This window comes from Dysidea avara, chromosome 5, assembly GCF_963678975.1.
Source record: "Dysidea avara chromosome 5, odDysAvar1.4, whole genome shotgun sequence".
In the NCBI taxonomy this organism is placed as follows: domain Eukaryota; kingdom Metazoa; phylum Porifera; class Demospongiae; order Dictyoceratida; family Dysideidae; genus Dysidea; species Dysidea avara.
The window spans coordinates 8,576,260-8,601,208 of record NC_089276.1 but is presented as its reverse complement, the minus strand read 5'-3'; the positions used below and the strand labels follow the sequence as shown (position 1 = coordinate 8,601,208).

At 39.4% G+C, this 24,949-nt stretch overlaps 2 protein-coding genes and 1 long non-coding RNA gene across 3 annotated transcripts; all 3 read right to left on the bottom strand.

Annotated features, from left to right (window-relative positions):
• Positions 1-1,316: 1,316 nt before the first annotated feature.
• LOC136255649 (uncharacterized) lies at positions 1,317-12,179 on the bottom strand. Its single transcript, XR_010701028.1, has 3 exons — positions 12,046-12,179; positions 2,066-2,221; positions 1,317-1,986 (listed from the first exon to the last, which is right to left on the bottom strand). It is a non-coding gene; the product is annotated as an uncharacterized lncRNA (long non-coding RNA).
• Positions 12,180-16,309: 4,130 nt separating this feature from the next.
• LOC136254972 (uncharacterized) lies at positions 16,310-17,956 on the bottom strand. The gene is made up of 3 exons (XM_066047692.1): positions 17,810-17,956; positions 17,670-17,755; positions 16,310-17,510 (listed from the first exon to the last, which is right to left on the bottom strand). The coding sequence occupies exons 1-3, from the start codon at positions 17,954-17,956 to the stop codon at positions 16,310-16,312; spliced, it is 1,434 nt and encodes a 477-aa protein (XP_065903764.1).
• Positions 17,957-22,115: 4,159 nt separating this feature from the next.
• On the bottom strand, positions 22,116-24,318 carry LOC136255635 (uncharacterized). The gene is made up of 5 exons (XM_066048452.1): positions 24,208-24,318; positions 24,008-24,134; positions 22,682-22,739; positions 22,294-22,349; positions 22,116-22,238 (listed from the first exon to the last, which is right to left on the bottom strand). Exons 1-5 carry the CDS (start codon positions 24,270-24,272, stop codon positions 22,143-22,145), a joined length of 402 nt encoding a protein of 133 aa, XP_065904524.1. The 5' UTR covers positions 24,273-24,318; the 3' UTR covers positions 22,116-22,142.
• Positions 24,319-24,949: the final 631 nt, after the last annotated feature.

Here is a 24,949-nt window from a genome sequence, read left to right as displayed (position 1 = left end):
ATCAGATCAATAAAAAGTAGTGTGCATGACTATGACCTCCATTACAGTTCATGGATGGCCTGACTGTTCAAAATATCTCCGGAGTAAGTTGTGTTGCATGTAATTAAACTACTCTTATGATTGAAGCATGGTATACTATAGCATTAACTATGCTGGAGCATCACTTATGACATGTAGAAAAACGTTCAGAGTCTTCTGAAACAGTTTCCTCCATCCAACCAGATAGTCAACCTGCAAATGCTGTACCACCCATACTTGAAAAGTATTTGTGAATCAGTTGAGTCAGAAGCAGACCCTCAATTTGGTCAACGTATAAACTTTGCATCGTTAAATATTTTTCCTGGCTACGCCACTGATAGGGATTGCTTGAAAAAGCAACAAAATAAGAAGGGATCACTGAAAAAAGTGATCCTCTTTTGACTTTACTCTACCTTGGTAGCTATATGGCTATTAACTCATAACACAATAAGTAAAACATTTTGTTTAATATTTTTCTGTTCTGCCAAGTCAAACTATGGATTTGTGGCTTACTTTGTAACCCCAGCGATCCCTTCATGTTTTGTTACTTTTTTCAGCGATCCCTTCTTGTTTTGTTACTTTTTTCAGCGATCCCAATTTACCTTATTAAAATGCCATTTTTTAATTTATCTATTTTGTTTACTTTTTTAAAATCCATTATTAAAAAAAAAATTCGTATGTAGTTTTAGTTAGACTCAACTGTCATACCTCTGGCATGAACAACATGGTTTGAGATGCAATCTCACACACATGCAAGTTTTGAATTTCATGCATAGTTCAAATGTATAAAATTGTGATTTTGAACACATAATATTATAAGGTGTTCATAATTAACATAGCAGTTAATGTTTATGCACTTTTCAATATTATCCTCCACCTCCTCCTTCTCGGGAAATAGTGGGGAGGGGTGGGGATTTGACTTTTCCGAATATCAAATCCCCGGACACAACAGGTAGTCAAATCCCCACATAAGTATTTTTAAAACCGGTTATTCTTGAAGGAAGCAACAACATGACATTTTTGAACAGTTAAATATCCCACTAGTGGGGCAAATTTTAAGTTCAAATTCGATCAAATCCCCCACTAATATTAAGTTCAAATTGGATCAAATCCCCATTAATCCTCCGTATACACCCGGGAAGGGGGTAGTGGGGCGTAATATTGATAGGTGCAATAAGGTCTTTAACTCATTGTGGCTTCCTCTAAAACCAGCATCATTATGATTCAACAAACCACTGAGCAGTAGTGAATATAGAGTGACTTCCCTATCGGGGTTTAGAAGTCAAAAGTGTTTAAGAACTACTAGCGTCACGCCCTGTTCCTGGTATAAGCAACAAGGTTAAAGTTTTCAACAAAGTAACAACTACAAATATAAATAAGACCTGCTTTAAAAAATGATCACATCATCAAGGGCATGGCCAGGGGGGTTCTTACGGTTTGGACCAATCTCCCTTTTTGTGGCAGAATTTTTAAAATCGCACCACACTATTACTCACAGTTCTGGAGTTCTCCAGGGCTATACCTACTGGCTTGGCCTTACACTATTGAGAGTCCCACTTCTAGCAACTTCTTTACTCTGCACTATTATATATCACATCGTGCCCAAGCTGATCTTTTGAGTCACAAGGACCTTGACATGGCACTTACTGGAGCTATGATGGCATTGACCAACAACAGAGAGCACATCACAGATGGTGGACACACAGTTGAAGAAAGACAAAGGGCACACACAACATACATGCATAATGGCCGTAAAGTGTGCCAGCAAACCTTAGATTCCTTCACGGGATCAGCAAGGAGAGACTGCTGGCATTAAAAATCACTACATCACCGATATTCGATGGCTTGAGCATTCATGTACTGGGAAGTTACCACCCGATGTCACTCCATATGTGGTCTTCCAGCATATAGTCCGTTTTATCAGTGATTACCCTGAAGAAAATGGCATCCTTCTTCCTGCACGGATTCCTGGATACAAGCGGGATGATATTAAGATATTGTCATCAAGCATAAGCAAAAAGGTAACACTGTAGAGTTGATGACTTACTTTATTTTTAATTTTCTAACTCCAGAACACCCTTTATGATGAATCGTGTATAGTCAGTGGCATGTTATCAGTTGGTCTATCAACATGTTGCAGATACTGGAAGACATGTCTGCCTCATATCATCATAGGGAAGCCAATGTCTGACCTGTGCTGGACCTGTCACCAAAATAGTGCAATGATTACAAGATCAATGAATCGATGTGAAGGTGAAAAATCACAGGTAGTCTGTTAGTATACACTTGCTATGGGGGCAGAAGTGATATTGATCAGAGCACTGCAATGCATGCTGGCCTTCATGTAACTCAATTCCAAAGATTAATGTACCTAGTTTGTTCATCACTGTAGATTAGCATAAGTATGATATGCATTCTTAAATGGCAACTAACCACAAACATGTATAGGTCAGTCCCTTGCACATGATTGAAGGACATTGTTTGCATTCCTAATTTGGTTTGTGGCAGTCCTAGTTTGAGAACAAAATTGTTTGTTCAGTTTAAGAAGCCATACGAGACTTTTACTAACTTTCTTGTTTATTAAAATTAGAGATGTACCTATACCACCTTTACCGATACTTCCGATATCAATATTTTTAGCAAATAATTTGCCAACACCGACACTAATATTAAGCACTGAAGCCTAGACAGCATTAAATCTAGGGTTGTTAGGCAGGATAACCCCCTAACAGGAAGCAATCAGTACTTAATACAATGACATGATTGCCAACAAGTTGCTCAACTTGATCTCAAAAAATTATACTGGCTGTGAACTTAACTTTGTGATCACTTGAATTAAGATCTCATCTTTACACAGAAAGGGAGGATAACTCCAGATTGAGTCAACCCCAAAACAAACTAATCCTCGAATAAACACTAAGCCTATATCACCATTTAAAAGTCAAACTCCTACAAATTAACATCTGTGCTTTGCCTTTACACATCAAGACACACGGTAGTGTGTCGTGCGGCCCAAGAAGCCGGCGCGCAACCCCGTGAGTATATTGACAGGAAGAAAGAAAACGCAATTTTCGCACCTCCATAGCTCTGTGCTGCCTTGATGAAACAAGACAAATTTTGCTGTGTACATTCCCTCCAACTTCAGTACTCCACATTCCAAATTTGAGCGAAATCGCTTCAGGAATTCCTGAGATATGCGACTTCAAAAATTGGCTTAGTTTCTTCGTTTTTTTCTTCTTCTTCTTATTTTTCTTCCTCTTTTCGCACACTTACAAAAACTGCTATAAAACGCGAACGCGTTATCCGATTGCCTTGAAATTTGGCACACAGAAGGGGGGTATAAAGGCGCATCTCGGTACCAACTTTGGCTGGAATACCATAAACAGGCAAAGAGTTATGAGCGATTATGCACGAAAAATAACACCAATATGTTGTCACACCTACAGGGTAAACCGCGCATGGGAAGAAGCTGAAAATCGGTGGGTGAATAGGTTAACTATTGAACCTCAAACCTTTTGTGGTTTGAAAGAAATCGAGCTAAAAACCAGGAAGATACAGCGAAAAAATCAACAGTGTGTAACAATTACGCAATCGAGATTAGCTAATTTTTATTATTATTATTATTATTATGCTTGCCACGCCTACCAGATAAACCACTTGGGGTAATGCTTTGAAAATCGCTGTACAGATGGAGTTATTATCTTAGAAAGGCTCTTCAATGGTGTAGAAGAATCAGACTTAAAGTCACGGAGTTATAACACGAAATCCAACTTGGTGTAGCAAGTGCGAGATCGAGATACTCTAATAGAGCAGTCATCCTAATAGAGCAGTCACCCTGAACAGAATTCAAGAGATCAGTTAGAAATAAGTAACCTGTATAGAGATCAGCTACAGACAAATCACCCTGTAGAGAGTTCAGCTACAAACAATTCACCCTGTTCAGACATCAGTTAGAAGAAGTTTTCTTGTAGAGAGTTCAGTTACAAACAAATCACCCTGTTGAAAGATCAAAGAAACCACCATGTAGAGAATTCAGCTACAAACTAGTGACCCTGTAGATACATCAGCTAGAAGAAGTTACCTTGTAGAGAGTTCAGCTACAAAGAAACCATTCTGTAAAGAGCTCAGCTGCAAACAAATCACCTATACAGAATTCAGCTACAAACAAATCACCCTGTAGAGAGATCAGCTAGAAGAAGTTACCTTGTAGATAGTTCAGCTACAAACAAATCATCCTGTAGAGAGATCAGCTAGAAGAAGTTACCTTGTAGATAGTTCAGCTACAAATAATTCACCCTGTACAGAGCTTAGTTAAATGAGGTTTCCTTGTAGAAAGTTCAGCTACAAACAAATCACCCTGTAGAGAGATAAGTATGAAGAAGTTACCTTGTAGATCGTTCAGCTACAAAACAATTCACCCTGTAAAGAGATCAGCTAGAAGAAGTTACCTTGTAGAGAGTTCAGCTACAAAGAAACCATCATGTAGAGAATTCAGCCGCAAACAAATCATGTATAGAGAGTTCAGCTACAAACAAATCTCCCTGTAGAGAGATCAGCTAGAAGAAGTTTCCTTGTAGAGAGTTCTGCTACAAACAAATCACCGTGTAGAAAGATCAGCTAGAAGAAATCACCTTGTAGAGAGTTCAGCTTCAAAGAAACAATCATGTGAGAGTTCAGGTACAAACAAATTGTCCTGTAGAGAGATCAGCTAGAAGAAGTTACCTTGTAGAGAGTTCAGCTACAAAGAAACCATCATGTAGATAGTTCAGGTACAAATAAATCACCCTGTAGAAAGATCAGCTATAGAAGAAATCACCTTGTAGAGAGTTCAGCTACAAAGAATCTATCATGTAGAGAGTTCAACTACAAACAAATCACCCTGTAGAAAGATCAGCTATAGAAGAAATCACCTTGTAGAGAGTTCAGCTACAAAGAAACCATCATGTAGAGAGTTCAGCTACAAACAAATCAGCCTGTAGAGAGATCAGCTAGAAGAAATTACCTTGTAGAGAGTTCAGCTACAAAGAAACCATCATGTAGAGAGTTCAGCTTCAAACAAATCACCTGTAGAGAGTTAAGCTACAAACAAATCTCCCTGTAGAGAGATCAGCTAGAAGAAGTCACCTTGCAGGGAGTTCAGTTACAAAGAAATAAACCATGTAGAGAGTTTAGCTGCAAACAAATCACCTGTAGAGAGTTCAGCTAGAAACAAGTCACCCTGTAGAGAGATCAGCTAGAAACAAGTCACCTTGTCGAGAGTTCAGCTAGAAGAAGTCACATTGTAGAGCTACAAAGAAACTACCATGTAGAGTTCAGCTGCAAGCAAATCACCCTGTAGAGAACTCAGCTACAAACAAATCGCCCTGTAGAAAGATTAGCTAGAAGAAGTTACCTTTTAGGGAGCTGAGCTATGAACAGATCACCCTGCAGAGAGTTCAGCTACAAACAAATCACCCTGTAGAGAGTTAAGTTACAAAGAAACCACCATGTAGAGAGTTCAGCTGCAAAAAAAATCAATCACTCTGTAGAGAGTTCAGCTAGAAGAAGTCACCTAGTAGAGAGTTAAGCTGCAAATAAATCACCCTGTAGAGAATTCAGCTACAAACAAATCACCCTGTAGAAAGATCAGCTAGAAGAAGTTACCTTGTAGAGAGTTAAGCTGCAAATAAATCACCCTGTAGAGAATTCAGCTACAAACAAATCACCCTGTAGAAAGATCAGCTAGAAGAAGTCACCTAGTAGAGAGTTAAGCTGCAAATAAATCACCCTGTAGAGAATTCAGCTACAAACAAATCACCCTGTAGAAAGATCAGCTAGAAGAAGTTACCTTGTAGAGAGTTCAGCTACAAAGAAACCACCATGTAGAGAGTTCAGCTGCAAACAAATCACCTGTAGAGAGTTCAGCTAGAAACAAATCACCCTGTAGAGAGATCAGCTAAAAACAAGTCACCCTGTAGAGAGTTCAGCTAGAAGAAGTCACATTGTAGAGAGTTCAGCTACAAAGAAACTACCACGTAGAGAGTTCAGCTGCAAACAAATCATCCTGTAGAGAGTTCAGCTAGAAGAAGTCACCTTTTAGAGAGTTCAGCTACAAAGCAACCACCATGTAAAGAGTTCAGCTGCAAAAACTCAATCACCTTGTAGAAAGATCGGCTAGAAGAAGTTACCTTGTAGAGAGTTCAGCTACAAAGAAACCACCATGTAGAGAGTTCAGCTGCAAACAAATCACCTGTAGAGAGTTCAGCTAGAAACAAGTCACCCTGTAGAGAGTTCAGCTAGAAGAAGTCACATTGTAGAGAGTTCAGCTACAATGAAACTCCCATGTAGAGAGTTCAGCTGCAAACAAATCACCCTGTAGAGAACTCAGCTACAAACAAATATGCAGTGTAAAAAGATCAGCTAGAAGAAGTTACCTTGTAGAGAGTTCAGTTACAACGAAACCACCATGTAGAGAGTTCAGCTACAAACAAATCACCTGTAGAGAGTTCAGCTAGAAACAAGTCACCCTGTAGAGAGATCAGCTAGAAACAAGTCACCTTGTAGAGAGTTCAGCTAGAAGAAGTCACATTGTAGAGAGTTCAGCTACAAAGAAACCACCATTTAGAGAATTCAGCTGCAAACAAATCACCCAGTAGAAAGTTCAGCTATGAACGGATCACCCTGTTGAGAGTTCAGTTAGAAACAAGGAATCCTGTAGAGAGATCACCTAGAAGTATCGCCTTATAGAGAGTTCAGCTACAAACAAACAAACAAATCACCCTGTACAAAGATCAGCTAGAAGAAGTTACCTTGTAGGGATTTCAGCTACAAACAAATCACCCTGTAGAGAGTTCAGCTACAAAGAAACCATTCTGTAAAGAGCTCAGCTGCAAACAAATCACTTGTACAGAATTCAGCTACAAACAAATCACCCTGTAGAGAGATCAGCTAGAAGAAATTACCTTGTAGATAGTTCAGCTACAAACAAATCACTCTGTAGAAAGATCAGTTAGGAGAAGTTACCTTGGAGAAAGTTCAGCTACAAAGAAACCATTTTGTAAAGAGCTCAGCTGCAAACAAATCACCTGTACAGAATTCAACTACGAACAAATCACCCTGTAGAGAGATCAGCTATAAGAAGTTACCTTGTAGATAGTTCAGCTACAAACAAATCTCCCTGTTGAGAAATCAGCTAGAAGAAATTACCTTGTAGAGAGTTCAGCTACAAAGAAACCACCATGTAGAGAGTTCAGCTGCAAAGAAATCACCCTGTAGAAAATTCTGCCAGAAACAAATTGCCCTGTAGAAAGATCAGTTAGAAGAAGTTACCTTTTAGAGAGTTCAGCTACAAAGAAACCATTCTGTAAAGAGCTCAGCTGCAAACAATTCACCTATACAAAATTCAGCTACAAACACATCACCCTGTAGAGAGATCAGCTAGAAGAAGTTACCTTGTAGATCGTTCAGCTACAAATAATTCACCCTGTAGAGAGAGCAATTAGAAGAAGTCACCTTGTAGAGTGTTCAGTTACAAAGAAACCACCATGGAGATTTCTGTAATCAATATATGTGACCGGATTTGCGAAAAGGGGTCTTCCACACACATCCAATTCCGTAAACGGTGGAGACCATAACTCAGTGTTCAAGTAACATATTAACCTGAAAATTTAACCATGTATTCAGCTATAGTGGTGCTCACCACTGCCCAAACATCAAGGCAACAGCTCTTTCCAATCTGAAGTTATCAATTGTCAAAGTTGGCAAATTGGATGTGTGTGGAAGACCCCTTTTCGCAAATCTGGTCATATATGTATTATACAGTATATATAATTTGTACATTTACTGATAAAATATTTCATCTACTTCATCTTTTCTTCTTCCTGTAGTAAAGAAAAAAACATAGGTTAAAAAAGTCCCAAAGCTGGCCATAGGCCAGCTTTGGGGTATACAAATACAAAAAGAAATGAAATCTAATCCAAAACAGCCAAGCTGTAAAAAAAGTGTGCGGCCCTCAGAAAGGCTATGGTGAAAAAAGATGTGAAATCCAAGGTGGCGGCCAAGAAATGGCTGTGATGGTAGGTTAATGGTAATAATTTTAATAATGACAATTTAGGTAAATTTTGTGAAGCGGCACAAAAATTCACCTGAATTGTCGTTATTAAAATTTTTACCATTAACCTACCATCACAGCCATTTCTTGGCCGCCACCTTGGATTTCACATCTTTTTTCACCATAGCCTTTCTGAGGGCCGCACACTTTTTTTACAGCTTGGCTGTTTTGGATTAGATTGTATATTACTGCAAACTCCATAAAACTTGCTTCTTTCTGAGGAATAGCTGCACTGGCATTTTCACAAAGAATTCATGAGTTCTAATTTATTAGAATACACACGAAGCCAATGTAGCAGGTTAAACACATAATTATTTGCTACTTTGTTAGCCCAGCCAACTCATTCCCTACTGGAAACGTAGTCAGGGATGGTTGAAGATACAGTACATGAGATGAGTGTCCTCTGGTGGTATCGACAGCTTTGTATTGCCGATACCAATCTGTTCCAATACATTGGTATTGACTAGGGCTCTTAGTTTCAATTAATTTATAAATCAATTAGCCATCAATTATCAAAACAACTATGGCAGGAATGTTTCTAGAAAATAATTTCAGGGGAGGCAAAACAGGTCTTTCAAAATTATGGGCAGGAGGAAGGGGGGATTTAAATGATGTTGGGGCACTTTTTCAACTGACATGTAGATCATAGCCTACGAGTACAATACAAGTATAAATACACTCTAATTGCTTGTAAATTGCATGGCCATTAGACATAGAGATGTACTATCATAGTGTGTGAAGCAAACATGTATGGCAAGACGTATAACACAATGGGACTGAGGTATTGACTGGAAAAGTGCAGAAGAATGAAAACTGATCAAAAGTTTTACCACCTTATCAACACCTCACATTCCTACAGGGTGATATCACAACTTGTCTATTGGAAGTGTATCATACCTCTTGCAGCACAGGAAAAGAGTGGGTGTGCTAGAATATTATGTGTGGCTATTGTGTATATCAGCAGAAAATCTGGTAGTGCTTATGCCTACTACACAATTTTAATGTAGTAGGTACTGTACAATGGCTACTCTTTTACTATTGGTTTCTAAAGGTAGGTCCCCATGCTCCACATAATGTACTATTATGTTTCATAATGCATGACCTAAGCATGGAAGTGCAATATTTTTATTTGAGAATGATAACTACTGTACTTATAACAGGTCAAGTTAAATTTTTATGTGTAGGCCATCAAAACTGCTGAAAGACATCTAGTTAAGGAGTAGTGTGACTATTACAAGAAACAATGCTAGGACAGCAGAACCAAAATAAAGGCATTATTCATGGATAGAGAAGAATTCAGACCAACACCTGTCATCATGCAATCTCTTCCTATGTCAAGAAGCCTAACAGCTCACTACAACTTTGACATAGCCCAGCAAGTAAGGAAAACTTAATGCCGTCATATCTATGCTGAATTCGGAAGACAAATTTGGACAGGCATGTTCCATTACAATGTTTTTCATTTTTAAGGTTTGTCTTATACATGTAAATGATGACATCACTTAGTCTCACATGGCCAGACCACCTTTCACCTTCACAGTGCATATCGATTGAGTTCCTACTCTGAAAAAAAGGTCTGGGGAAACTCAATGTAAAAAAAAAACATCACTCGAATTTGAGTGCCACCGATCAAATTGCTTCATGCCAAATAGATGATAATATTGATGCCAACCAATATGAATGATTCTATGTGTTTGTCACTTGTTTACAATGAAATACATTGTTCCAGAGTTCTTAAATTGATTGTCCGAGAACTAGAATATAACCAGTGACTTCCATATGCCAACAAACCGCCGTGGTCCAGCGGCTGTACCAGAGTAGAATTTGCTTTCTGGCACAAGAGAAGTGTTAAGTTGAAGAACAAGATGTTGAAGAACAAGATGATAATAGGCATTAAGTTGAAGAACAAGATGCTTTACAGGCTTTTAAGTCTTTCACAGGCTCTTCACCTTCTTAGTATTCTTCACATATTTACAATCGATAATAAGTATATGTTGGTGTGAGGTCACTGATTACATTCCAGTGTGCATCTTACTGCATTGAGTTTTCCCACACCTTTAAAGTTGGGCACTAAGAGACTAGGTCTGCAAATACAGTGTACTGCAAGGCACACTGAATACACTTACGAAGATAATGGCATGTGTGGAAATCTATACCATTGTTTGTATTGCGCCTTGCAGTACATGGTAGTGAAGCAACCCCAACCTGCATGGAACTGCACCCTAAACATTAAGCTATAAGACCTGGCTTTGAAAACACTCAGAAGATGAATATTGAATGTTTGTGGGCTCAGTTGTGAGTGTTTGTGGGTTCAGCTATCATCTCCTAAATTAAGTGGCCTTTGTAGGGTCGGGATCGATCGACACGCTTGAGTATGTGTGTGTGTGTGTGTGTGTGTGTGTGTGTGTGTGTGTGTGTGTGTGTGTGTGTGTGAGTGTGTGTGTGTGTGTGTGTGTGTGTGTGTGTGTGTGTGTGTGTGTGTGTGTGTGTGTGTGTGTGTGTGTGTGTGTGTGTGTGTGTGAGTGTGTGTGTGTGTGTGTGTGTGTGTGTGTGTGTGTGTGTGTGTGTGTGTGTGTGTGTGTGTGTGTGTGTGTGTGTGTGTGTGTGTGTGTGTGTGTGTGTGTGTGTGTGCAGGTGACAAGCTATTTGCTGTTGTTGGGATTTTATGCGTTGCCTAACAAAAAAATATATATCCCTTTACAATTCTGGTTTGGAGATGATAGCTAGGCAAGTCAGCATTTAATTTAAAAAAATAAAGCACTCTGTTATTATCTTTCATTCCATTGTTTAGGTTAACTGACAGTTACAAGGGCTCTATAATTTGGGATTTCCTATAGGGCTGCAGTACAGTTGCTAATGAATCTGTTAACACTGGTGCAGTCAAAGGTTAGCTTTGACTTTATGGGCTTTACCATGTGGGTTTTTCTTTTGTCATCTTTCTGGTCAGCAAATGTATAATTATACCAACATCAAATGGCTTAGATCAGCCTGTACTAACACACTCACAAGTACACTATATGTAAAAATCAGGGGAATCGTGCCTTAAGTTGGTAATGACACTTCAGGCAGCTCTTATCAGGCTAACTGAGGTTGCCCACTGGCTACCTGAAAATGGACAGCTACCACCTAAAAGATAATACGCCCATGTCTAGCAGTGTGCATTTCAAGCTGCATCATAAAATTATGAACAGACCTGTTAAGTAGCTATAGCTTATTTGTCTGCTGTCAAACCGTTTTCACTACCAGAGAAACTGGCCATGGAATAAGCATGGTTATTCCATGAATTTCTAAATGACCCACGGAAATGTGCAATGGAAATCATGACAGTTTCATGGCATGGCCCATGGAAATTGCTATGAAATGCCCATGAAAAAAATGATTATATAAAACCATGAAAATTCCATTCTACGGGATAAGTAAAATTTTCATGGCCCATTTACACTGTTGGTTTAGAAATTCATGAAATACCCATGCATATCCATGTCTTTGGTAGCTTTGATATTGTATAAAACACACACACACAAATCAAAAAATAAAATAAAAAATAGCAAAGCCTTTGGCTGCCATGTTGCCACAATCATGCCTACCCAGTGACTAGCAATGGGACACCTGTGCGCTACTCAGGCACTAGAGACGGCGCTGGAAAATCTTCCTGGGGTATGACTAGTAACCCACAGAAAGCTGTACCATGCCTCACAGGTGAGGGTGTGAGCACACAAAGTCCCACATGAGCCTTCACCTGTTATGTGAGTCATGGACAGTTGGCATTTGCTTCCCCAGTAAACACCATGCAGGTACCCATTGATGTTACAGCTGCTGCTTGCCCAGTTGACACCAGGTCACAAGGCTCCTATTTAACAGCTGGGTATACTGGAGCAATGTGAGTAAAGCTTCTTGCTCAAGGAAGCAACAACATCACCAAAATAATTGGGCCTTACCCGGCATTGAAACTGAAACCTTTTGATTACTAGGCCAACGCTCTAGTCCATTTTCAGGTAGTCAGTCGGCGACCTAAGACAACATTGATAAGAGCAGTCTGAAGTGTCATTACAAACTTAAGGCATGATTCCCCTGGTTCTTACATATAGTGTACTTATGAGTGTGTTAGTGCAGGCTGATCTAAGCCATTTGATGTTGGTATAATTATGTATTTGCTGACCAAATAGATGACAAAAGAAAAAACCCACATGGTAAAGCCCATAATGTCAAAACTAACCTTTGACTGCACCATTGTTAACAGATTAGTTACCAACTGTACTGCAGCCCTATAGGAAATCTCAAATTATAGAGCCCTTGTAACTGTCAGTTAACCTAAACAATGGAATGAAAGTAAACAATGCAATGGTCAGATCTTTACTAAACACTAACCTAGTTATAATCTCCAATCCTGAATTGTGCAATTAAGAATTCTATAATTTGGGATTTCCTATGGGGCTGCAGTACAGTTGCTAATGAACCTGTTAAGACTGGTACAGTCTCAAAGGTTATAGCTTTCACATTACAGACTTTACATGTGGTTAAGTTTTTTTTCTCTACCTAGCATAAGATTGGCTTATTCTGCATGCACACACACACACAAGAAGTAAACAGCACTAGGGAATCATTTCATACGAGTAGTGATGATGATTTTGTGTGTTTATATGTGTAACTGCATATTTGAGGTCAGTCAGATTCTGCGGTGGCTAACTGAAAGACAGATGAAAGTTTTATGTGCTGTCTATCTTTCGCTGTAGATATACAACCATTTCATAATGATGTTAACATAGATCATCAACCTGCCAGTATGTTGACCCTAAAAAGGTGGAAACTGTCTCTAATTACCTTATCCCAAAAGACTTGAAGGAACTCAATCACTTTCTTGGCTTTACTAGCTATCGCCGTTTTATAAAAGGTTATGGAAAAATTGCAATTCCATTGCATAAGCTAAGACAAAAAGACAACAACTTTTGTTGGAATGACAATTGTAAATAGAAGTTGAAACAGTGATTAGTGAGCTCCCCAATTCTGTCTTATCCAGACATTTCACTACCATTTATCATATCAGCTGATGCATCGGATGCAGCTGTAGGTGCAGTTTTAAGCCAAGTCAAGGATGGTAGAGAGTGCATAGTAGCCTACTGGAGTCACCAGCTTCAAAAAGTAGAATGTAATTGTTCAACCACTGAAAGAGAAGTGTTAGCTATAGTAAGTGCAATCAAGGAATTTTACCCTTATTTATACAGGTTCCGTTTTACCCTGGTTACAGATCACAACCCCTTGACAACTTTAAAAGGTGTAAAGACTATGGAGGTAGGCTAACACGTTGGATGTGATTCTTACAACAATTCAACTATGATATTGTGTACAGACCTGGTAAAGCTCACAGCAATGCAGACACTTTATCTCATATCCCTGCACCATAGCTGTAGTTCAAGATGTGTGTCCACTAGACAAAATTCAGCAAGAACAAGCTAAGGACAAACAGCTGCAACCACTATTACTTGCTCTGGAGAATCAACAGCCTTTGCCTGCTTCTCTGGCCCCTGGGTTGAAACAGGTATTCCTCCTTAATAGAGTAATTTTCCACCACTTTGGTAATTCAAGTGCATCATCCATTCGAGAAAATTTCTTTGGACATAATGGGTCTCCTACCAGTTACTAATGATGGTAACAAGTATATTTTAGTTGCTACAGACGTGTTCACAAAATGAGTTGAAGCATTTCCACTAAAAGAAACATTGACTGTCACTTTGTCTAATGTTATGTATGGTTGATGAAGTTGTGTGCTGTTTTGGAGTTCCAACAAGCATCCATAGTGACCAGGATGCAAACTTCTGCAGTGAAATCATACCATGTGTAAAAGTTGGGTATTGAATGCTCACAAACATCCGCCTATCACCCTCAAGGGAATGGACAGGTGGAGAGGTATAATAGAACCACGGAAGCAATGTTAGGAAAAGTTGTGCAGGCTAATAGTCAGAAGAACTAGGATAAACAATTGCCAAAAGTACAAATTGCTTACATAACAGCAGTTCATGAATCAACTAAATTCACACCGTTGCACCTAATCTATGATCACACTCCCAAATTACGTTTACATGGAAAACAATCAAGTTTAAATGCTGGATCTAGTATTAGACCACTACAAAGCCTGCAGCTGCGACATGATAGCCCATTACAATGTCACGTGTGTAACGGAGCCTCCATAACTAACAATATTCATATTGTATTTTAACCAATCATATTATATCTTGTGTAGAATTTACTGGTAACTTGAAGGCACTCCTATTAAATTTTATATTAGGAGGCATTACTGAGATATTAGAGGAAATAAAGATTATATTGGAGTGTCGGACAATGTTTGCCTTGACATTTTCCCTACATGGAGTGGTTTGACAAAGGGAACAGCAACTGGGAGGCAAGCAGTAAAGCAAGCTCAACGGAGGAGCTACTTGTGGAGGAGGAATTCCCTGAGGGAAGGACTTACCCCCTAAATTCGAAGCGACTAGCAGTTGCAGGTGCTGGCAAAGAAACTGGCAGTGAAGTTACCAAGTGGAGCATCAATAGAAGAGACACAGAAGTTGATAGAAGGGAGGCTCCGTTGGAGCGGGAGCCTCGGAACGTCCAAGTGGTAGTTGGCGACAATGAACGAATCTTCCTTGTTGGTGGCAAGGGAGTAATTGTCTCTACAGAGCATGTGAGCAATAAATGTACATCGCACTTGCATGTGAGAGATATTGTTGAAGATCCCATGGGTAATAATTTTAATAATAATTTAATATTGAGTCAGAACGTTACCGGTAACAAGGTCTCAAATAAAGTAGAAAGCTTATGCAGTGCACAGCACGAGTCGCACCTAGAGAATAAGCACTTGAGTCAAAGTTAGACAAGCAGTCTGTATTGCTGCACCAATGCACTGAACAGCTAGAACTGATGAAGTTTGCTAATGAACAATTTCAGCGGTGACTTTTAGAACTGCAGGTGAGAACTGTAGATGGTGCTCACGTGAAGAAATTGGAAGAGCGGTTAAGAGCAGGAGCTAGCAAATTGAAATGCTTGTGGTTCCAGAAGTGTAAGCAGCTACTTAGATACAAGATGGAGATAGAAAAGAGAGACACGAAAATCACTAGACTGCAAAAGAAATTAGGAGAGGTAACTGAGCACAGCGCTGAGACAAGACAGATAGCGAAGCTGAGCCAATGGCAATTAGATCCACCCGTTCAGATTTGGTCCGAGGTTACCTGTAGAATCCCGGAGCTCATCTGCACAGTCAAGCGTCAACTTTGTAAGAAGACATCATGGCAAAGCACCACCTATTGACTATTTCACTGGAGAAGACCCAGGAATCATGTTGAGGGAGTGGCTACCATCACTGCGACGAGCTGCTGATTGGAATGAATGGAGTAATGAAGAAACTTTTATTCAGTTGGCAAGGCACCTTAAGGGTAGAGTGCTACAAGAGTGGGAGCTACTAGATGATGAGTATAGCCATGACTGGCGTGAGGCAGTGAAGATACTGCAGAACAGATTGGAACATGGTCAGACTCCATGGCAGCACAGGAATTTTGACATTTAAGACAAGGAATAAATGAGAGTGTAAGTGAATTTATTGTTAAACTAGAAATAACCTTGCTTACGGCAAGAGTGGAATGTCCTTGGAGAGTAAAGAAGAACTGTTACATGGACAAATGCAAGAAGACCTATTGCTAAAGCTCGTGGAGAATCCTGCAGTATCTGCTGCGTTAGACATATATATTATCACCAATAGACAGAGCAACTGGAGTTCTAAACTGTTTCAAATGAAACTTAACTGTTCCGGCTAACAAATATGAGCTACAGATAATCCCAAACGGAACACGGCAAAATCTGTACACATCATATTCTGACACTCTCACATCATCATCTTCAAACCATAAGAACCTTGTCACATCTCTGTCTGGTCCCTGAATGCCCACTTGCAAAAAAGCCTTCTCGATATCTGCAAGTACTGCTATGGGATGAAGTCGTAGTTGAATAAAATTCCACAAAGATCTGGTAGAAGTACTGGTCTACGATACAAACACTCATTGAGGCTTTTAGCTCCTTTCTTGGACTTCACTGATGTATCACACACCACACGTAATTTCGTAGTGTTCTTAGTAGGTGTCAAAATTGGGTGGTGAGGCAGATAATGTTTTAAAGTTTCTTTCTTATCTTCAACTGCTCTTTCCACCACTCCTTGTTCTATCTGACTTTGAATAACTTCATTAAAAGATCTTTATCCCTTTCAAAACATTTTGCTAAAGACCTCATCCTACTCATAGCAACATAAAAATTTTCTGGAAGATCAGGATACTCGCACTTCCAAGGCCAAGTAACATAGTATCTTCCATTTTCACAACAAATTGACTTGTTAAACTGTTCCAGGGCTCTATCATCATTGGTAATATCCAACAACTCTACAATACCAATTGTTTCCAAGTTCCAGAGATCCTCAACATTAGGATTCCCAGTGACTGGGCTATCAGCAGATGACAAAAAATTCATTGCTGGTACAACACAGTTAACTTGTGTCATAACAAGACATGATGATACAGGTATCCCCTTCTGACAGCTCATGGGATCCAGGTAACTTCCAGTTAAAATATAGCCAATCTTAGATGATATAAGGAACAGCCCTGATGGTAACACTATCTTCTCCATACCAACAACTGACCAACAATAATCCAAACCTATCAATAGATCCACAGCATATTGTTCTGAGTTTCCTACAGTAGGAATAGAATCAGCTAATCTATCAGTTGAAATGGACCTCAGAAAATCCATGTCTGCAGGTTGTAGAGGTCCTCTTTGAATTGGTCCTGTTATTTGTTCAATGACATTGGCGTGAAAATGCATACAACATTTGTCCTTTGTTATTACATTAAACTCAACAACATATGTACTCACATCTTGTGGCTTTCTAGCAGCAAAGGTTGAAACTGATAATGACTCCTTGTACTGTGGGATTAACTGTATTTGTTTTGTAAACTCTTCAGTCATAAAGGAGCGATGGCTGGCACTATCAAAAAGTACCTTGACTAAGATAGTCTTCCTTTTATCACTTGACTGCACTAGGACTATAGCAGTCTGAAGTAAAACCCGCTCACCAGAAATGACCAATGTCTGGGTTTGAACACTTGTGGAGATTAAGACTTCCACTTTCTCTGTTTCATCATCGTCCAGTTGAGTAGGTGTTACAACTACATTTTCACTCTTTGGTTGAGGTTGAGCCGAATTTCCAAACCTCTGCGGGCAAATAGCCCGATTGTGATGTCTCTTCTTCCCACAGTAATAACATCCACTCTTCTGGACAAATGAACAATCTCTAAACACATGGCCAGTCTTCAAACAAAGAAAACATTGTCCTTGGCTGAGCAATCTTTGCTTACGATCAGGCAACTCTCTATATTGATCACACTCATCATTAAAATGCTCACCTTGACAAAATACACAAGGATTATACACAAATTTACCTCTCCTTTGAACATTAGCTGCAAAGGTTCCCACAGAAACTGAGGATGGTTTTATACCCCTGTTATGATCATTCGGGTATCAATTATACCTCTGATGATAACCTTGACGACTTTCACCATCCCTTACTCCAGTTACATATCCTTTAACGTTAGCAAAGTGTCTCTGAGCATTCTCCTGTGTTTCCACATACTGACTTAGTAACTTTTGCAACAGTTCCATTGTTCACACTTGGCCAAATGTTTTGGTATCCTCTAACTTCAAAATAACATCAAGAGGAAACTTAATAAGAATCTGATGAATCAATATCTTCTGGCCATTAACATTCTCTCCCTGTGATTCCAATTGCCAAAGAAGCCTCTCAATATTTTCATACATTCTCTTAATATCATTTTATCTCTGTGACGCTGTTGATATATGCTGAAGCTTAGAATAAAGCATCTCAATAATAGAATCCGGTCTTCCAAACTTTTGCTTCAATAGAGTAACAACCACATCATAATTATCATTAGTGAATGTAATTTCCAAAATAGCTGTAAAGGCTGCTCCACATCCCCTCAAATAACTAAACATTGACACTTTGGCAATATTTTGCCTGTCCACGGACGATTCAAAAACATCCCAAAACTCAGGCCATTTCAAAATATTTCCATCAAGGTTTGGCAGGTGAAGTTTCGGAAGACGCATTGCTGTATCAGCTGATAAGGATGTATCTAAAGTTCGAGGGGTCAACTGTGTTAATGACAAACTCTCTTGAACTGCTGCACATGATGCTTGTACTGCTATGTGTTCAATCATGCCTGCCTGAGAAGAGGTCAAGGTCGATACACGACTGGCTTCCAGGTTAACCTTGTCACGTCTTCAAGAAATAAATGTTATTCTAGCTTTCAGTCTGGCAACTACTTCATTTCCAGTGATGATAGCTTCAATAAATCCTTCATCTCCTTCAGCAGCACACGCATATTCCTTTTCATTGGTAGCTTTTGCTTCGCCTTTCAAGTCCTTCATTATTCTGGTCCAGTCTTTGTTGCATCTCTCCAGCATTGATACGTTAAGTGTCAACCTGTTCATTAAGGTTTCTGCGTCCATTTCGCCCTTATCCAGGTCTTCTCCATCAAGTCCAGTTTGTAGAAGAATGTTTGCTTCTTCAATAGCTCGTTGTGCCTGGGACTTCAATGGTCCTGTAAGCTTTCAAATGGGTCCTGACATCGTGAATGTACCCCGCTCGCAGCGCCACTTTGTCACAAAGACAAGCCAAAAGTTCACTGTAACAACTGTGATTATTATTGTCGGGACCAAAGAATTGTACAGAGACACAACTTTTATAGGGTACATCACATGAGCTTAATTACATTACATCATTACAATTATAATTAGCTGATACAATAAAATAATCAAATAGTTAAGTCCAGCTTAGTGCAGAATCTTGATGACAATTTATGTACCTGAATTTTATTTTTTTTCATATTGGGATTGCGAACCTAATAAAATTTACTGAATTTAGCGGAATTCCGCATATCTACAGACATGGTAAGGTCAAAACGCACAAGAAACCCACTAAATATTGGCTTGGGAAACATGGTGTCTGTTTATATATGCCTACAGAAACTAAAACAAAGCCATTCTAAACTAAGTTACTCATGCAGCACTATTCTCGAAGCGGCTCTCCTTAACTCTTGTCTTTAAACTGAATGGCCCGCTCTAGGGTAACAACTCTTCGTACAACTCCCTCGAATTACTGAAGTATTATTCATGTACACAATGTTCCAGACCATTTTTTGTGTTTAAACTAATTAGTTTAAGGTGAATTCCCATAGTCTTGGTAACAGGTGAATCCCACAACACATTACACACTGGGCAAAATGACAAACCGGGTTCAGAAACTGTGCTGGGCCCACGTATCCGCTGCAGCTACAGCCATGAAAATAAATACGGTGGAGTATTCCTTAGAGGTATGTAATTAGCAGATCGCTTTTAGTGGGTACCACTACGTAATATTGTCAGTGGGCGCTTCAAAAATACACGAACATCACTGTTTTTACACCATTTTAAGCATTTTACGTACTATTGGGACGTGTCTCTTAGATGACTTAGTATAAAGTTTGGAAATATTATAGTCAGTAGCTAACCGAACAGCAACTTACGTTTGAGGCTCCACACCAGAAGCCCCAATATGAGGTAGCCTGAGTGCAGTTTCATCCCTCTGAATTTGTCTAGCTCTCGAGTGTCTTGCTGCTTCCTCTTAGTAGGCGAACGAAGTGTACGTGATTAGTAATAACCGCAGCATGCGTCGGTACCACCCAGAGGTAGTCTCGCGTGGCCAGACCGCTTTTTTTTCCTTTTTTGAGTGATGGTCCGCCAGACCGCTTTTTTTCCTTTTTTGAGTGATGGTCCGCCGACCATCACTCAAAAAAGGAAAAAAAGCGGTCTGGCCACGCGAGACTAGGAAGGGATAACGTTTCGAGATGTTCCACGTGAAGAAAGCATGAGAAAACTCTGGTGAGGCTTATTAACTATCTTACTATGTAGGGGCACGAATTTTCGTACTTCTCGAGTAGTCCTAAGGTCTGCTTTTGGTTTCTTCCCAATGGCTCTCTGTACAAAAGGCTCCCACACTTTTCGCCATTTTTGCGTCGTGACGTAATTGCGATAAGGCTCATTGCTTGTGTTTTGTAGACTAAAGTTTGAATTTGCAGAAATTTCTGCTGTAGACTATTTACTGAGATTTTATATGAACTCGCAAATCAAGACACACGGTAGTGTGTCGTGCAGTGGCGTAGCCAGACTTTTCACCATGCCTGGGCAATGGGTGGGCAAGCCATTTCCCATGCAACACACGTACACATGCCCATCTTCATATGGACATCAATATAACATTTTTAAAATGCATTATGTATCATCCTACACTACTGTATGCAAGATGACTAATATCAACCTAATAGAAGCGAACGCCTAGCTAGCTATTGGCCTTCTAACATATTACATACATCTAGCTACATGTGTCTTAATACCACACTACAAAGATTCTTGAATTAAAGCACGAGGCGCTCTATCACGTGATGACTATGCTCTGCCACTACAGTTGTTAGCCTAGAAAAGTGGAAACAAAAAGAAAAGAATTGCTGACTGAACAAGTACTCCATACCGTTTGAACTGAGCAGTATCCACACGGATAGATGGGTGCTAATTTCACAAATATCTCTAGACTGCTTTGCCTCCCGAGTTTTGACCACACCAATAGCTACCGTGATCACTTAATCCAAATGTAAACCGTCCAGCCCACTATAGTGAAACCAATTCTTTGTCCTTCACTCCTTGCCACAATGCTGCGCGGTTTTTTGTAATCATGTGATCTTGCTTCTATTTATTGCCTCCTCTATTTGTGCACAATCACATTACTCGTAGGGAAAATCCCTTGGATAACCCCATCTCTGTTTAGCCAAAAAGAAGGAAACTATTGGCGAAAATGGCACGGTGAGTATTGTATAAGTTGTGCAGTGACTATAGTTAAGTAACTTTAGCAAAATCTCGAGCTATCCAGCCCACGTCTTTATAATTACTCTAGGAGCTGATGGTGGGGCAAAGAAGTCTGACGCCCGGGCAATGCCCTGGCTTGCCCGGGTTTGGCTACGCCACTGGTGTCGTGCGGCCCAAGAAGCTGGCGCGTAACACCCGTGAGTATATTGACAGGAAGAAAGAAAACGCAATTTTCGCACCTCCGTAGCTCTGTACTGCCTTGATGAAACAAGACGATTTTTGCTGTGAACACTTCCTCCACCTTCAGCACTCCACATTCCAAATTAGAGCGAAATCGCTTCAAGCGTTCCCGAGATATGCGACTTTAACAATTGGCTTAGTTTCTTCGTTTTTTTTCTTCCTCTTTTCGCACACTTACAAAAACTGCTATAAAACGCGAACGCTATATCCGATTTCCTTGAAATTTGGCCGTCACTAAAATGCGGACTGGACTGGACCAGCGGACTGGACTGGCGACCAAGTCCATTCGGACCTGCGGACTGATCATCAGGATGACTTGATGGCTCAGAGGACTTTTCGGCTGGTTTACACGCCTGACACAGCTATAGGAATCGGCCATTCAGGCTACTAATCGAGAGTATGCTTTAGCGAGATGCCTACATCTATAGTCTTGTGTGCTATACATGAATCAATTGCATGGTCTGTCATCATAGCAAGTTATTTCGGCTAGCTGTAGTCATCAAGACCCATCTGGGAAGTAAAAACCATAGATATTAAAGAATCCCAACTGCATCGGTAGCTACTTTCAACTATGTAATAGAAAGTTCTGAAACTTTTTCAGAATGAAACCACATACATTAGAGCCTATATGGTCCTGTAGGCTCTAATATCTATGATGGAACATGTTAGCTACGTATATGTCAGTCTTAGCTAGCTGGTTGTTTATGTGTACTTTTGTCATATAACTATACATGCAATTATTATAATATAATACTGCACTTCCTTATTTGTTTAACTTGAAAAACGACAATCTTACAATGTATAAGGGAGAGTATATACTATCACAAGTCAAATAACATGGCATCCACTAGAGACGGGTGCAGGTACAACAGAGGAAGTTGTCAGATATGACTTCATTTACACATTCAGTGTGTTGCCAGCATTGGCATTGTGTACACTTGACCTGTAAGTGGTTTACACATGTACAAATTAAGAATGTGATATTACATTTGACCTACCCAATTATCATACAAATCGGCAGACCCACACATCACACACAGGTCAGAAAGATCCACTAAAAAAACAAATGTATTTGTGACTGGGCCTGCAAAAATAGGGCATGTGGACACATGAATTTTGCCTACGTTTTCAAACTTCCAACACTCTTCATGCCACCATTCTATGGCAATGCAATTTTCAGCTCTTAGAGTAAGCATTTAATTGGCTTTATGATACAAGTTGCAGAATGAAAATATTCTGTTCCAGTACTGCAATATTACTTGTTGTGTGACAGGGTGTAGTTTGTGCCCACATTCCCTGTTTTCGCAGGCCAGGTCACATTTTGACACCACAAGGGCACCATAAACTGGCTATACATGGAACACTATGAAGTGAATATATTCTAACCTGACTGTTGAAGCAACTCTATTCCAATTTCACTACGGGTCTCCTTCAAATTCAGTTTCTTTAATAAAGATTCATTGATTGTGTTGGTAAAGCATAACTGTTCTGCTAACTAGAGAAAATACAGGTATATAATAATAGATATACCACTTTGACACCTCAGATCAAAGGAAATCACAGGGTTATATATCACATATTTCCCTGACCACAGGACAATATCTAGATATTGCCCTGTGGTTAGGGCAATATCATGATATAGCCCTGACCACAACTGCCTTTGATGCTGAGGCAGCTACAAAGCATCAGTTCCCTTTGATTATTTATATAGAGATGCTTAAAGTTTTGCATTGTGGGTTTGAATTAGAGCTGCTTAAAGTTTTGCATTGTGGGTTTGAATTAAACATGTTGATTTAGTCAGGGGCATTGTTGTGAAGTAAAAAGAAATGAGTGAGTCAGCATTGCATAGTTCAGTTACTAAGCATCACTAAATAATCATTTTTGCAATGTGGATTGTTTTTCTACAGAGTACATTTCAACTGTACGAAAAGATGCCTCAAACATTCACAACCTATATGTCTAAGTGTTTATTTTAGTACCTTAGGTAACTTTATTCATCCACAAAGTGATTATTTGGTTTAAAATGGTATCACTACAACCAGTGAAACCCACAATCATTTCTTTTTTGTGCCCACAATTTAAACCCACAATCGATTTTTGCAAACCTCTGTATAAAAGTAATGTGGTGAATGCAGGTTTTTCTTCCTTCACCTATTAGGTGAGCATGCCAGAGTGGTATATATTACTTATACCATGGCCACTCTGGATTTGCCTGATATATATGCCCGTGCCCTTGGGCCCTCGGGCTTGGGCATATATATCAGGCAAATCCCTCTTGGCCATGGTATAACTATTAAATTTATACCATGGCTGTGAGAGATTTTGCTGATATATACATCCAAAGCATGAAGGCCTGTGGCCCTCATGCTTTGCAAATGACCAAACCTAAATATAAATCTTTCATTGCTTTGACTTTTATCAAGTTATAAATGTTGTTTATTTATACATTAAGTAGCAACTAGGAACTTTACTTGTTCACTTCCTATCAATGTATTACTACATGCGTTATGCCTATACTGACCACTTTGGCGTGGGCGTTCAAAGGCGCCGCTTAGGGTTTAACTCACTTATTACCTGGGTAATATCATGCAGGAATGTGGCTTGCTCTTGGCTTTGATGCCTGCTTTGTTTACCACAAAATAATATATATCACTTATACCATGACTGCGTCAGGTAAGCACTGTTTCTTTGCAGTATGTGTAGCATGTATACCTTCAGTGAAAGAACTCCACAATTATAATCATCATATTGTATCCTGGACTTGATCTGAATTATCTTGTAATCATCAAGGAGCAAGCTATCATCAATTCCCTTTTCTTGGCGCAAAACAAAATAATCTCTGCAGGTTATACATACACAAACATTTATAATAAAAGCCGGTGACAATAAGCTATGGTAACACCACTTCTCACCTAAAGCTAGCAAGTGCGTTACTTGCTAAATCAGAATGTTTCAAAGGATCCAGAAAGTAAAACATCTTATTTGGTATATCAATTGCCTACATAACAAATCATGTATATCCTTATATAATATAAATCTGTGAAAACAGGGCATGCATGTGGGCACAAACTCCACCCCATACACACAACAGGACAGTACCGAAACACACCATTTGTATTCTGTAACGTTTACGTATCATGTAGTCTATTAAATGCTTAATTATTTGTGAACTTGCATGACTATACGTAGCACAGTGGCATAAAAAGTTATGAGTCATGAAAGTTTGAAAAATTTGTCAAATTTTGTGTGCTCATATGCCCTGTTTCGCAGGTCTTGTCTCAAATGACTACTTTGTTTACCACAAATATCCAGTGCTCGAAGTGTACAACTTGATTGTACATTCCAATAAGTAAACTTTGAGAGGCAAATTTAACCTGCAATCACTAGATTTCATTACACATGATGATCATGAAAATTATTACTTTGCAGAAGAGATTTCTTGGGACTCGATCTGTTCTGTCAATAATGGCTGTTGTGAGTTGGGACGATATGACAAACGTGTCATTCCTTGTTTTGTTCCTAGTTTCTGCTAGGACACTTAAGAATCCATTAACAATCTATAAACATATATGAAGGTAACAGCAAACAAATAACCAGATAGATATACGTAGCTGTACTCCACTTACTTCATCATTCAGATACTGAACTCCCTTC